This window comes from Protomyctophum bolini (assembly GCF_963924005.1).
Source record: "Protomyctophum bolini genome assembly, chromosome: 21".
Taxonomy (NCBI): Eukaryota; Metazoa; Chordata; class Actinopteri; order Myctophiformes; family Myctophidae; genus Protomyctophum; species Protomyctophum bolini.
In genome coordinates, this window is record NC_137882.1 from 30,958,733 (window position 1) to 30,973,577 (window position 14,845).

General features: G+C 42.5%; 2 protein-coding genes across 8 annotated transcripts; one reads left to right on the forward strand and one right to left on the reverse strand.

Moving 5' to 3' along the window:
* Window positions 1–1,666: 1,666 nt before the first annotated feature.
* LOC308336490 (eukaryotic translation initiation factor 3 subunit G-like) lies at window positions 1,667–2,542 on the forward strand (the record flags this gene model as incomplete). Its single annotated transcript, XM_080793854.1, has 1 exon — window positions 1,667–2,542. One exon carries the CDS (start codon window positions 1,667–1,669, stop codon window positions 2,540–2,542), a length of 876 nt encoding a protein of 291 aa, XP_080649980.1.
* Window positions 2,543–7,882: 5,340 nt separating this feature from the next.
* On the reverse strand, window positions 7,883–12,728 carry LOC308336282 (uncharacterized protein). 7 transcript variants are annotated; one of them, XM_080793599.1, is made up of 5 exons: window positions 12,642–12,728; window positions 11,476–11,557; window positions 9,664–9,814; window positions 9,069–9,194; window positions 7,883–8,246 (listed from the first exon to the last, which is right to left on the reverse strand). In XM_080793599.1, exons 1-5 carry the CDS (start codon window positions 12,664–12,666, stop codon window positions 8,229–8,231), a joined length of 402 nt encoding a protein of 133 aa, XP_080649725.1. In that variant the 5' UTR covers window positions 12,667–12,728; the 3' UTR covers window positions 7,883–8,228. The 7 variants fall into 7 exon arrangements, with proteins under 7 accessions (XP_080649725.1, XP_080649726.1, XP_080649721.1 ...); XM_080793600.1 differs by having other exon boundaries at window positions 9,664–9,771; window positions 11,463–11,557; XM_080793595.1 differs by having other exon boundaries at window positions 7,883–8,243; window positions 9,664–9,825; window positions 11,463–11,557.
* Window positions 12,729–14,845: the final 2,117 nt, after the last annotated feature.

Below are 14,845 nucleotides of genomic sequence, written 5' to 3' on the forward strand. Positions count from 1 at the left end.
GCAAATGTATAGCCTGGGTAGAAGAAATGTGGTTATTTGCTGTCATGGTGTCATCCAGCCAGGCCCCCCTGGGCGCCTTGGGGGTCTTAATCCCCATTTAGCCTCGTTGTAAATCCAGCCCTTGGTGAACAGTTGCATTGGAGACTAGTGACAGTATACAGATGGAAGAGCGAAAGTCATTTTTCGGATTTCAAACCCTTGAAGTCATACGTATAGCCTACATAAGAAGTTATACAACACTGGGCTGAGGTTCAATTGTTTGCATCCAGGGAGAGTGTGTGCAAAATTTAGCAGCAACCAGGTTAACGGTTCCGGAGATTAGCTGGTAACAGACGGACGGACGGACGGACGGACGGACGGACACACACACACACACACACACACACACACACACACACACACACACACACACACACACACACACACACACACAAACGGACGGTCGGACGGAGTGCAAAACATACTCTCTCCCCATGCCTTCGGCCTGGTGGAGACAATAATAACATGACTATAGGACACGTTTCCCAAACTTGTTAATAGAAATTGCAGTAATTGTCTTGTGAAAGAAAGAACTGAGGCTAGTAGCCTACTTACCGTCTGTATATGTGACGGTAAGTTATTCCAAAAGTGTGGTCCTCTGAACTTGATGGAGAATAGGGCAGATGTTGTCCTGAAGAAAGCAGAATGAAGATCAACGGATGCTCTGGTGTAATGATTTTGAATTTAGTTATTAAACTGGAATACATTTTGAAAACAGGCTGGGAGTAGTAGTTTGTGAATTGATTGAAATAAAAATGCATATTTGAACTGGAACTGGTTAATTTGCTAGAAAAAGTAATAATTTTGATTATAAAAGTGTTTTTGTAATAGAAACATGCAATTAAGATTAGATGTGAAATTGCTAACCAGAACAATGTTTACAGTGTATGGATAAATCATTGTATAATCTAAATGTAGTGGCATATTCTTCGAATGACTCCAATAATATTCTTACTTTGTTAGAAATAAGTGCTATTTGATTTTTCCAACTGAGTTTTTCATCAAGTATTCACGTTAAAATATACCGTAAGAACTGAGAGAAGTACTCGTTTGACAGAATGTTCCATTTCACAAGTTTCCCAAATGTGTTTTATAAACATATTTTTGTATGGTTTCTCAGATTGGAAAATCCCTGGTGCCATCATTATGTGATGCTGATTGCGAATGCAGTGAGCACTTATGAGACCTAGCAGATCATGTCTGTCTGTGTGTCTGTCTGTCTGTCTGTCCCGCTATCCAAATATGGAGTGTGTTGCATCAGCAATCACTCAGCTCCATATATGGGCACAAAAGGGGCCAGGTCCACATATGCAGTAACAGCGGGACAGACACACAGACAGACAGACAGACAGACAGACATGATCTGCAGGGTCTCAGCTGCGTTCGCTTCCCGCGTTTGCGCGTCTTACTGGTATGCTAGTCCTTGTCCGTTTTATGTCCATATATGGAGACCCCTGATGACATCATATTTGGGCATATAGCTGCATTGGGAACTCCATATATGGCTGAGACACGAGAGTGATGTCGGAGCCCGCCGACAAACAACTGGGGTTATAAATAGTTGGCGTGTCACACGGGCCGCCATCACAAACCTTCGAGGTGTGAGCTCAACCAACCCAAGACGACGATGGCATCAGCTGACGGCGGAGAATTCAAACCCAGCTGGGCGGACCAGGTCGAAGAGGAGGAGACAGACGGCGGCCGGTTACCGCCTCGGAAAGAAACGACCAAAGGAAACATCAAGACCGTCACGGAATATCAAATAGACGAAGCGGGGAAGAAGTTCAAGATCGTGCGGACCATCCGGATCGAGACCCGGAAGACCTCGAAGGCCGTGGCCGGGAGAAAGACCTGGAGGAAGTTCGGCAACGCCGAGTTCGACGCGCCGGGCCCCAACGTCGCCACCACCACCGTCAGCGACGACGTCTTCATGACCTTCGTCTCCAGCAAAGAGGAGCTGAACGCCCAGGACCACCACCCGGACGAAGACCCCATGAGCAAGCTCAAGGGGCAGAAGATGGTGACCTGCCGCGTGTGCAAAGGCGACCACTGGACCACCCGCTGCCCTTACAAGGACACTCTGTTTGCGACCGCCGGCGGCGGCGAGGAGAAGCCCGCCGCGGCGGGGGAGTCGGAGCCGGCGCAGCCGGCGCAAAGCAAGACCGGGAAGTACGTTCCTCCCAGCCAGAGGGAAGGAGGCTCGACGCGCCGGGGGGAGTCCATGCAGTCCAGCCGCAGGGCCGACGACAGCATGGCCACCATCCGCGTGACCAACCTGTCCGAGGACGCCTGCGAGGAGGACCTCCAGGAGCTCTTCAGGCCCTTCGGCTCGCTGTCCAGGACGTACCTGGCCAAGGACAAGTTCACGGGCCAGTCCAAGGGCTTCGCTTTCATCAGCTTCCACCAGCGGGAGGACGCGGCCAGGGCCATCGCAAAGATGTCCGGGTACGGTTACGATCATCTCATTCTCAACGTCGAATGGGCGATTCCGTCAAATAACTGAGTGCCACTTATATATCCAAAAAATATGCCAGTGCGGGCGCGATGCCAGATTTGTATTGTTCCAGAAGTTCAACTTGGCTTTTATTATGATAGCGGAGTTTTTGACGAGAAAACAACTTTAAATAGTAAAACCACACCCAGTGTGAAGTGAGGGGCGCTCTTATAATCGTACATCATCATGCATCATCTCATACTGGCCAATCAGAATGCCTGTTGCCTGTTGCCACAAATTTACATCATATTTGGCGGACGTAATTTCTCCTTTCATTGTCAATGGCGGATATTGAGATTAGTCCAGTAAATAAAGTAAAAAAAATCTTCTCCGGTTGGACAAAGTTGGATTATTTTGTTTCTCAACTGATTCTGACAGGGCATTATGTCTAGGATAAAAAATCTACCCAAATCTGCTCACTGCTAAGACCAGAATCATGAAAACCCCCTAGTTTGACACGTCACATGCTACTAAAGCAAAATTAAATTTAGAAAATATTGCCTTATAATAGGGTGTAAATGGTGGCATCTTGGATCAAATTTAGGGTATTAGCAGTGAGCAGATTTGTGTAGATTTTTCATCCTGGCTAGTAGACCTAATGCCCTGTCAGAATCAGGTGAGAAACAAAATAATCCAATTTTTCCAACCTCTGCCATTTAATTATTGGACTAGACGTGTGGAGCCAAAAGCTGTATATAGGAGCCGAGGGGCTAGCGCCCCTCAAATCACACTCGTGTGAAGTGAGGGGCACTCTTATCATCAGTCACAAAATGTATTGGCCCACATGATGTCTCATCATTAACTGCTGCGCTAAACACAAAAATAAAGTCCATAGACATGGCTACCATTCGATTTTTGAGGGGCGCTATATTCAGCTATAGATTCAGTGTAGATTTTCGTCTTACACAAACATTAAATTCCCATTGACAATGGAAAATTTATGTCATAATATGTGGACGAGCAAATCGGCTATTTTTGTCCTACACATTTGTCCTACACAAATTAAATTCCCATTGACAATGCATGGATGATGTACGATGATAAGAGCACCCCTCACTTCACACGGGTGTGATTTTTGTTCTCTAAACAAACATTAAGTCCATAGACTTGGCTGCCATATGACTTAATTTAAAAGGCCAGGCATTGGAGGGGTTATAGCACCCCTCAAAAAAAACTAAGCTCTATACTGACAATTTTGTCAACAAATGTAAACTAAAATGTTAGGGAGAGACTATAGTGGAGGAGAGATCCAGTAGAACTAAAAGACAAGTTCTTTCATGTGTGGTTATGTAGTGGTATATTAAGGCCTAGCAGATCTACAGATCATGATCATCTATTTTCAGCATGCCAACCACGTTTTAAAATCTGACATTATGACTCCATAAAGGCCTTATACAGATCTACATTTTAGTCAACAAAGTCAACTGTATAGTTGACTAAAACAAAAACTTTTCAGATGACTAAAATATTACTAAAACTAAATTATTTTTAAATTCAAAACAATATGACAAAAAAAAAAGGTTAAATTAAGTTCAAAACTAACTACATTTGCTGCATAGCCTATACAACCAATCAGATTTGGGCTGGATTTGGGGGCTGCCGCGGCCATCCCACGCTGCATAATACAACCAGATGCTAGACTTCTTAAAAAGGCCTTTGGAACTAATTAGATGTTACTTTGGTGAGAGAGAGAGAGAGAGAGCTGTGGGCCTTGGTGGTTTGTGTATGTGCGTGCGTGTGTGCGTGCGTGTGTGTGTCTGGACGACGACGACAGGAAAACGTGGGAGTATAGCCGCGATCCATCCATCTCCGTGCTTGTCAATTATGTCTGCGGTGGGTCCACTCCACGACCACCACGCGTCTTCATTTACTCTGTGGGCACACCACCACCACCACCACCACCACAGTCTCTCCGAGTCACCGTAGAGCCAATTAACCGCGCTGGCATTATCTGCTGCAATGCGGGGTTTCATTAAGAACAGGCCCGGCACATGGGCATCAATGTGAGGTCTTCATTATGAAGCACTCGATGAATATTCATCCCCGGCGCTTTAATTCAATCGTTTATGTGGAGTTGAATCACGCTATAAAGTGTCCCCCCCGACAGAGTCATATAACACAACCTGGTAGGCTAGCAGTGTTAATGGCACTTAATGCTTCTGGTGTGGGAGGGAGGACTGTCTACAATGCATTAACCTCCTCGACCTCAACGCATTCAGACCCGTCACCTGAGGCAGATTCTACAAAATGTCTTCTAAAGATGCTTTTTGTTGTTGTTGCTATGCCAGTGGTGCTCAAACATTTTCATGTCAAGGACCCCCAAAATGAATGGATGTCCCAGGGATCCAAATATATTGCCCCCCAGAAAGGGCCTTAGTCCTACTCCTCCTCCCAGCCAACACTCTCCACTGACAGGTAGTTACCCCCCCCCCCCCCCTTTTGATTTACATCAAAAGGGCATGTGAGCTAAAACCCACAATTCAACAAGAGTGTCTTTTTCAAACAAAGTGTTTTTTGACTGAATTGCCTGTCATAATTTGACCCCTTAGTATTAGGATGTATTAGGATGTTGATATTCATTCATCAGCCAACACTCCCCACTGACAGGTAGTTATGCTCAACAACCTGGTAAACTAATTTCATGTTACAAACCTATATTCCCTAGACCCAAAAGGGTTTCATATAACAATAGTCTATAGCTAACATCAAATGACAGGCAAATAAAGGGACATATTTAGTAGGTGACAGAAAGCCATGCCTCAGGCTCAGTCTCACACACTTTATACTCACCCACCCAGCAACGACCATAAATATAGCTAATTGCATTGTCAAACCCCCCAACCCCCACCACCAATTAGCTGTCTTCCTCAACAGAGAATAACAAACCAGCCAATAAGTCACTCCAGGGCCAGGCTTTGCATCCATTACAGGCCCTAGCTGCTACATCTCCAAGGAGACCACACGCATGCACACACGCGCGGCACGCATGCATGCCGGTTAAAGCCGCAGAGCCGAGCTTCATACTGTACTTCTTAGCACGTACAGTGCTATATTATACAAATAAAAAGTATGTCATGACTCATGACATCACAGGTCCACTCAAAATGTCCCACTACTTTGTGTCAATTCAACTGTATACAGTATTACAACAGTTTTCTTGTACACAATGTATACACAAATGGACATATATAACCAAAATACCATTAGTTTCCGTATAATATTTGATATTATTTGCCATACAAGGCCCTTCATCATTTGCTGCATGGAAAGCAATCAATTCTGGATTAGTTGAAACACTGCATATTTACTGATAGCCTTAAAACCCATTTACAAAACAGATGGGAAAATTAGCTGCAGTAATTCTGTTGTCCGTTCTAAATGATTTGGCTTTTCATTTTCAAATAGACGGCCCGGATTTGCCTAATGTGAGAATGTGCCGCAGAACCACTTAGGCGAGTTATTTTGCATTTTGAAACGGATTTTAAATGTCAAACATAATAAGCCTCGCCTCTGGCGGTTTTAAATAGAGTCCATTATGCAAGACGTGTGTGGACCTTGCTCAGATCCATCTTATGGAGGTAATCACTCAGCACGCACGCACGTGCACACACACACACACACACACACACACACACACACACACACACACACACACACAGACACAGCTGACACACTAATCAATGCACATTCACAATTCATTAATTTGTTGTCAACCCTGACTGGATTTGTTTGACTCATTGGTTACAGATGCGTACCTTTAAGGCAATGCAATGGCCGAGGGAAATCATTCCCAGGGTCTGAACATGACATATAATTGAAGGACATCCCGTTAAAGTGACTCGCAGTATAGCCAACAGACATGCTATTTGTTTTTTCGTCTTCAAATTACAGAATAATTCCGTCTACTTATTGTAGCCAGGCAATTGTTCAGGTTTACCTCATTAAAACCTGAGGCTGGTTCTACAAATACCTTCTAAATAGATAGTTCTCAAACTTTAGGACCCATGAATGATATTTATCAAAACACGGACATACAACGTATATATACGTGGACGTAAAAATAATATCACCAGAAACACATGAGAGCCAGGCCTTTCATTACCATAACACCATAACACTTGTATAAAGCTGCTTTTAACATGCACCTATCGAGTAATACAATACACATAGAAAAACATCACAATACATCAGGAAGATCAGGAAAAGAAAAACAAAAGGTAAACATGTGAATTACATAGGTTTACAAATAAAAAGCTATAAGACAAATTTCAAAATGATCTAAAAACAGTTAGATATTGTGGGGATCTATACGCTCACCAAGGTTTTAAAATGACTCTAGGGTACCAATGTGGTCTTTTGTTAACTTTTGGTACCTTGAATTTGGGGAAATTGACCGGGTGTGATATTCACTCGAGGCCACGCCCTAATTGGACCCTGTCTTATTGTTAATCATGGCTGCCAGATCCCACCTGATGTTGTGTGGGAGTCCTGACCGACAGGTCCAGGTTGGTACTGAATGACTGCTAGCTTGCATAGTGTCTTCAGACTAGGATTACAGTCTAAAATGTACAGCAGGTCACGAGGTGTGTTCTCCCCTCCAAAGAGGACGACACCATCTCCATGAACAGCACGACCTGTACCCACACGTATACGGACTAAACCCACACAAGGGGTGGAGGTGGAGCCCTTTGGGGGTCAGCAGACAGACAGGCTCCACGCAGCAGGCAGACAGGCTCTACATAGCAGACAGACAGGCTCCACACAGCAGACAGACAGGCTCCACACAGCAGACAGTACCCTTGGTACAGAACTACTTCTGATGATGAGTCAGTCATACATTTCACAGCTCAACTTAAGTTGTTCTCTAGCCCAACAATGTGAACGTCAATTAAACTTGGAGCAGGAGCTCCATCGTGTGGCTGAAGGTGACATTACAATTAATATCATGTCTTAGTGTGATTAACTGCACTGTACCATTGGTTGTGCATTTTGTTAAGTGCTCTTGTTAAAATGCTTAAATGGGCCATAAGTTCATAATGCACAATGTCATGATATAACTGAATATATCTATAATTCATGTAAGGTTAAAAATGTTAAAACCTAATGTGACTTTCTGGGGGGGAATAAAAGTTCCATAAGGGGCGAGCTCCAAAAGTGGTATATACAGTTATACACCACTCTACAAAAAAATGATTTATACCACTTTGAAAACGGTATGCCATTGGGCTTCATGCCTCCTCCTGGCTTTTCTCTTTTATATGTTGCATAATTATTTTTGTATTGTTTTTAATAGTGTGCTAAATCAAATACAAAATCAAAGAGGTGGAAAACATGAAAAAAAAACTCCACAACAATCCAGTTTGCTTGTTATCTTGACAATTATTGACACTTAAAGACATTAGTTGCATTTGTACACATGAATACAGAGTCACAAGTCAGACAGTAGTAGTAAACAACAACACAAAGGTGCTTTCAGGCCACATGTCGTCAACACACGCACATTTTCAAACATTTTCAGAACTTTTAGAAATTGTTCACAAAGTAAGTAGTTGAAAATAATACAAAAATAGCATAACCCAATCGATGCGTCATGTGAGCTTGTTTATTGTCAGTTGTGGGCTATTTCTGGGCTTTATGAATTACAGCTGAAGTGGATCAATACGATCTGATTGCAGCTCACAGAAGAAGAAGTCGTTCACTCTTTCTTCTTCTCCTGAAATGAGACGTAAACATGACGTTACTGCAAGTACATTTACTCATAAGTGCTGTAATTAAGTACAAGTACAGCGGTGCCCGTTGGGCTCTGCAGGCCTACTTGGAACGATGCAAGTTGGAAATGCGTTTCCATTTTGAGAATGTCCATTTTTTTCCAATCATATTATATTTACACTCCTGTATGTGTCAGTCAGAGCTATTCGGAAAATAATTGCCGATCTACACGCTCACAACCCACTGTGAGCTTAAAGATCATATACTGTAGTGGTCCTCTGGAGTGAGTGTGGAAATATAGTGGCCCTCAGGAGTGAGTGTGGAAATATATAATAGTGGCCCTCTGGAGCTAGTGTGGGTAATGGCCCTCTGGAGTGAGTGTGGAAATATAGTGACCCTGGTGGAAAAGGACAAGTTGTCATCACTCGTTCATGGTTCACAGCATTCTGAACAGAAGCAGCACAGCCCTTTTCCTGCTCGACTGCATTTTTTTAAAGTCACATTAGTTTAGAGTCCTTTGTTTGTCCTTTCCAAGTATACTGTCAACGTCGCACGCCCACTTTCAACTATTATTTCACGGATTGCTTCTACTGTCAATGTGGTCGACACCAACTTTTACTTCACCACGGGATTGTGCCGTTTGTGTGCAGCAGCAGACACGTGTGTGTGTGTGTGTGTGTGTGTGTGTGTGTGTGTGTTCTGCTATTTTTCAACAGCTAAAGTTAAAAATAATGGTTCAAGTGGTTAAAAGCTATACGAGGTGACACGGATGCGTCCTCAGGTCTAAGTAGGTTAAGTGGATGCAGGTGTTACGTTATAGACCCACCTTTTCATCACTGCTGGAGGAAGATGAGGACGATGAGGATGATGATGAAGATGACTCATGTCCGTCCTCGTGTTTGTGTTTGTGTCCGTCCTTGTCCTTCTTCTTCTTCTTCTTGTGTTCCTTGTCCTTGGATTGGACAGACAGACAGACCGATATCATCATAAATGAATTCATTTGAGTAATTATTATAAACCTCCCCTCCAAGTTTTGTAATATAGAGCTTACGGTCTCCGAGGAAAAAATACTTCAACGTGAATTTTCGCATTTTCCCATTCATGTCAATGGGGAAATGTAATGCACGAATACATTAATATCAATTAAACTATACAATATTTCTCCTAGCAATGAGCAAGCACACCATTCCCGATGAAGCCGGTCAATTTGAGATATGGCTCAAGTGCGTACCGTCAAAACTGTGGGAGGAGTAACGTTTCAAATGTAGCCTTACTCCAGTAAAATAAAGTGTTACAATTACAATAGTCTGGTTGCACTAATAGACATTTCATTCCCCACACACACCAGTTCCGTGGCACTGGTTGGCCATGCCACGGAAGCCCAGCCCATATGAGACATGGAGCTAATAATAAAAACATACCTTGCAGTCAGACTTGTCCTTGCAGTCAGACTTGTCTTTGGACTTGTCCTTGCAGTCAGACTTGTCTTTGGACTTGTCCTTGCAGTCAGACTTGTCTTTGGACTTGTCCTTGCAGTCAGACTTGTCCTTGGACTTCTCCTTGGACTTGTCTTTGCAGTCACTCTGAAACAAAGCAAAGTATTCTGGAATTAAACAAAGAATAATGAAATCTCACGACTGAATATCTTTGACCAGGTCCAAACTCCCAATCTGTTATCTGTGAAACCGGGTGGAAAAACATGCCCCCACACTATCTAGCACTCTGATTTCAAAACCTGTCACTTCTCAAACTATAATAACTTCAAGCAACTCCATATACCATGAGAGTAGATTTGATTCAAATTCAAAAGCATCAAAAGTAGCAGATCTACAAGCTCGGAATGCATCGCCTCACGCTGCGCTTCGAGCTTGCAGATCTGCTACTTTTGTGCGACACTGTAGTGTGATCAAGTACGGCGTTAATTTATGAAGAAAAATAATCACACAAGTTAGAATATGGAGATAGGAGGATTTCTGCAGAGTATAGGGTTTAAGTGAGCTCAGCATGGTGAGGAATGCATTATGCATAAGCAGGTTGGACAAACTGACAGACTGCTTTCCATAACCAGCTTACACCAACTGGAAAAACGCATGAATGTGTTCCATACGGCAACAGCGAGACTAGCCCTGAAACATGACTGTCATAATCATGACATTTGCAGAGCAAACGTGTACATATAAACATTCAGATTTCAAGTATAAAGTGCTCACCCCAAGGTGCCACGGGTGTTAGAAATGTCCTGGAATATGGCTATTAGCACCCGCGCATCCTGTGAGGCCTAAGGCTCTTGGGGTTTGCCAGGTACAACAACCACTTGGCCCCCGATAAGGCCTGCAGACGATAGACATGGCAGGCACATGCAGTCCCGGTGGAGAGCACCACAACCAGATCCATTACATCGTGGTCAAGAAGTCAAGCGTTAACACCGGTATACGGTAGGACATGCAGCTTTCCAAAAGCAGACATCGGGAGCGACCACAACCTTGTCCTGATGTCTTTCCGGCTATACGCTTGAAAAATATCAAAAGCTCCAAGTGCACTAGAATGAAGTATGATCTGGACAAACTACCCTGAGACCTGAGGTGCCTGAAGCCTTCAAAGCAATGATAGGTTTGCAGACTTGTTTGCACCACTGCTCATCCTAGGTGTGACCACCGTGTTGAACATAGTCATAAAACAAACCGCCACTGAGATACTTGGCAAAGTCCGCCCAAAGAAGAGAGTTCAGGAAACTGTGGGTAATGAATGTGAAATGTGAAGATTGAGCTAAAGACTGGCTTGATCAGATTGAGCTAAAGCCTGGCTTGATCAGCTTCAGAGACTAGAGTCACTTAATGATATTCTACCATTCTATAGCATTTGCCCCAATAAATACATGTACATGACATGTTATTTGCGAATGCATCTCTTTGTTATACAGGTAGGGTTAAAATGTAGTTTGGAAGCAACTTGGAAGGGAATTCATAACTTATAAGCAATGAGTTAAAAGCAAACACAAATAAAGAAAGAAAGAAAACAATGTAACAGAGCTTGCAGATCTGCGTTTTTCAAATGAGCATTTAAATCAGCCTCATAAGTGATGAAGAGATGGATACAATAGCGCCAGTTACCTTACGGTCAGTGAAGAGGCTGACTAGAGATGTGCTATAGTGTACTCCTCAACATTGCAAATCAATCAAACATGTTTTTAAAGTTACGGTTTAAAAGCTATGGTTCTGACCTTGTCCTTGTCCTTGTCTTTCTTCCCATGACCAAACAAGGAGAACTTCTGGTCCTGACCAGCGGCATCGCCCTTCTTCACATCGTCCTCCATAGCTGGAGACATTATAATATAAAGTATTACTGTAATTAAATCATTCATATACACCAGAGGGAGTTCAACAAACCATGTGCAACCCAGATTCGGCACAAACAAGGGACTAAATTATTTTCGCTCCCATTATGTGGAACGCCCTATACGAACAGTACAGTGGTGAAAAGTTGTCTACATTTACTTAATTTTGTACTTGAGCAATTCCAAATTCTAATATTGGCATCTGTCTACATAACATGCTATCTAAATTACATTTTTAGCCTCTGCAGAAGCCTGCAAGGTTGTTGAGGCTTGGGGCAACGGCCGTATACCATAGTCAGATGCCTCATGCCAGGTTGATAATTGATCTGGCATCCTATAGTGTGTATAGTTTCAATGTGCAGATTATTGATGTGTTTAGACTGATGATATAGGTTATCGGTTTACCCATACCTTGATTACGATTTCTATGCATTGGATGTAAACCTCCTATTATTGTAAATCACTCTGCGACCAAACCATTTGGCATCAGAACACAGCATTTGCACTGCATAATGCATACATTTGGCTTTAATCCAATAACATCCTAAAATTATCACAAGATATTCACAAATTAACCCGTTAAAACCGGGAAAGCATCTGAGTCACTTTAGATTCGAACCTGCCGGCTCCCCCAGAGTTATAGTGTCGAAGTGTTCATGAGCAAGACTCTGGAACAACATATCTTGAGGTGGGGTCGGTGAACAAATACAGACATTTGTGGAAGTCATTGAAATGTAAATGTTTGAGCACCACTGATAGAAACAAAGTTTCAATAAGTTATGGTGCTATATTCCTTTTAGACCAAGGGTTATATCTTCTGCCACCCCTTATCCCTTATCCCTAAACTTATTTTGAATTTTGAAAAGCAATTTTTAAAATAGTTCAAATAGCCGATCTACAAGTTCCCAATGTTTCAATGTAGATCGTCTAGTTGAGTGCTTGACTCTACTGATTTTTTACTGTTTTCACATTTCTGTCTGATTAAGTTTAACAGAAAACTGTTTATTTAGAAGACATCTGTAGAATAAACCTCAGGTCTTAAATGGGATTAAAACAAAGGCTTACCTGAAGCCAAGTCGAAATCTGCCATGATCCTCCCTGTTGCAACACCTGAGTGGAAGTGACAAAACACGGCTGAACACACTCACCACGTGCACACGCGCACACACATGCGCGCACACACACACACACACACACACACACACACACACACACACCTGGGACAAGACTGAGTGGGTGTACCCACATGGGCACGCCCCAAACAGTCACATGACCGAGCTATTTCAGATGGGTGTGTGTGTGTGTGTGTGTGTGTGTGTGTGTGTGTGTGTGTGGGTCAGCTTGTTCCATATCTCTGGCTGATGATGGGTGTGTTTATTATGTGTGTTCACGTGAACTCCTCCAGAACTCGCAGAGCTGCATTCCACACCCAATACAAAGTACAGCACATTTACGAGTTATGACTCATTTACTATGAGTACTTAAAAGGGGATATTCCACTCACTTTCAGTCATTGTAATGTTGACTCTGGCTTTTTTTGTGCATTGCACCCCTGCGTGACAGTTTTCTTTTTAAGTTGCTTGATTCACTATTATTTAAGGCCTAGTCATAGTTCAGTTTGTGCTAGGCCAATGCTGGTTGAGGGTTGAAACCATAGATATTAAAAGAATAGATGACTCATTGGCCGCTGCGGTTCATTGGAGTGATGCGTGTCGACGGCGGGGGGCAGAAGACTTTAGGAAGTAGAGGAATAGTACAAGAGACTATAGTGGCCAAGAGACTAGTGGCCACAGCGACAGAGAATGGTCCAATGACATCATATTGGCCCCTTTTCCACCGGTTGGTTCACAGTGGGAACCGGTTCAGTTCTTTTTGGTTTTTAGTCCACGAGCCAGAGTTCCAAAATTGAAACGTTAATTATTGAATTGAGTGTCAAAACCATACCAATATTAGATTGTTATCACCATTAAACTTCCCCCAATTGAGTACTTACACGAAGACAATGATTTATTGTATTACACATTTTTTATTTTAAAATATGCAAATTAGGCATTATGTAGGAAAATATGCTAAATAATCAAAAATATGAAAAAGCTACTACTGTGGAAGGGTTTATCATGTATTAATTTACTTGGATTGATCCTATAAACAATTTAATATAGGGTATAGTTTGCCCACCAATTCTGGAGCTCTGGCTCATGGACTAAAAACCAAAAAGAACTGAACCGGTTCCCATTGGGAACCAACCGGTGGAAAAGGGGTCATTGTGTCAAGTACAGTATATAGTACAACATGCCAATTAACGTATTTATTTTGCAGCATAATCAAACAATGTCCAGAGGAACTGAGGTCAATGTCAGTTTGTTTCATTCTTCAAACTTTATGAGGTGACAATCTACTGTAGCAACTGCTAAGTTGGATATTTGGAGGCTTATTTGGAGGGTGGGGAAGTTATACTAGTGCATACACATCAAAGTTCTAAGAAATACATCATAGTAAATGTATCTATTTACTAACAAATTCAATACACTCTGGTTTCTCAACATTTTCCCGACCACTGAACCCTTTCGACCTCAAGTATACCCCCTATATGATTTGAATTTGTGTGCAATATATAGTCAAGGGATAATCATTGGGGAACGGGTCCTTATTGAGAAATAACACCCGACGGGGTGATAAGATCCGGCCATGATCGATCATCCTGCTTATTACACGGCTACTCGTTCACTGCCATTGACAAATCTATTTGTCTACTGGCGCAGACCTCCATTGACCTGGTATGGCGTTCGTCATTTGGTGTTACTGAGACTTTTTACTCAAGTAAAGTAAAAGAAGCTGTCAAGACTCAAATCCTTGCATGAACCATTTCTCTGTAGGTTTTGTTTTGTAATGGTGTCGTCACACCTCCACAATGAATGTTAAGTCCACGTGGCTACAGAAGATGAACCGAATAAAACCATGTGCCATGTTCAGTTTACACTTAATAACCATTTGATTCTGATTCGGTCAGCCAGCAATATTATTTTCTATTTTCATGTTTTTCAAAACAGGCGAGAAGAAGAAAGTCAGTATTGTAACGCTCAGTCGATAAATGCCGCTTTATTTTCTGAAAGCACAAGAATGATATTTCCATTATATACAGTAGAGCAATGGTTCTCAAACAAAATAATAAATAATAAATAAATATAAATAATATAAATAATAAAGAGTGTCATTGAATGCAGATTCCATCGTGTTTCTTGTGATGCGTGTGGAGTCGGCGTGGGCAG

What these genes read in the sequence shown, in the direction of transcription:
- LOC308336282 (XM_080793594.1), bottom strand. Translation starts at nt 12,666, where the DNA reads ATGGCAGATTTCGACTTGGCTTCAG. An exon ending in AGATTTCGACTTGGCTTCAG is followed by an intron (nt 11,558 to 12,641) that starts GTAAGCCTTTGT and finishes TAATGTCTCCAG; the next exon opens with CTATGGAGGACGATGTGAAG. An exon ending in AAGACAAGGACAAGGACAAG is followed by an intron (nt 9,826 to 11,462) that starts GTCAGAACCATA and finishes GCTTTGTTTCAG; the next exon opens with AGTGACTGCAAAGACAAGTC.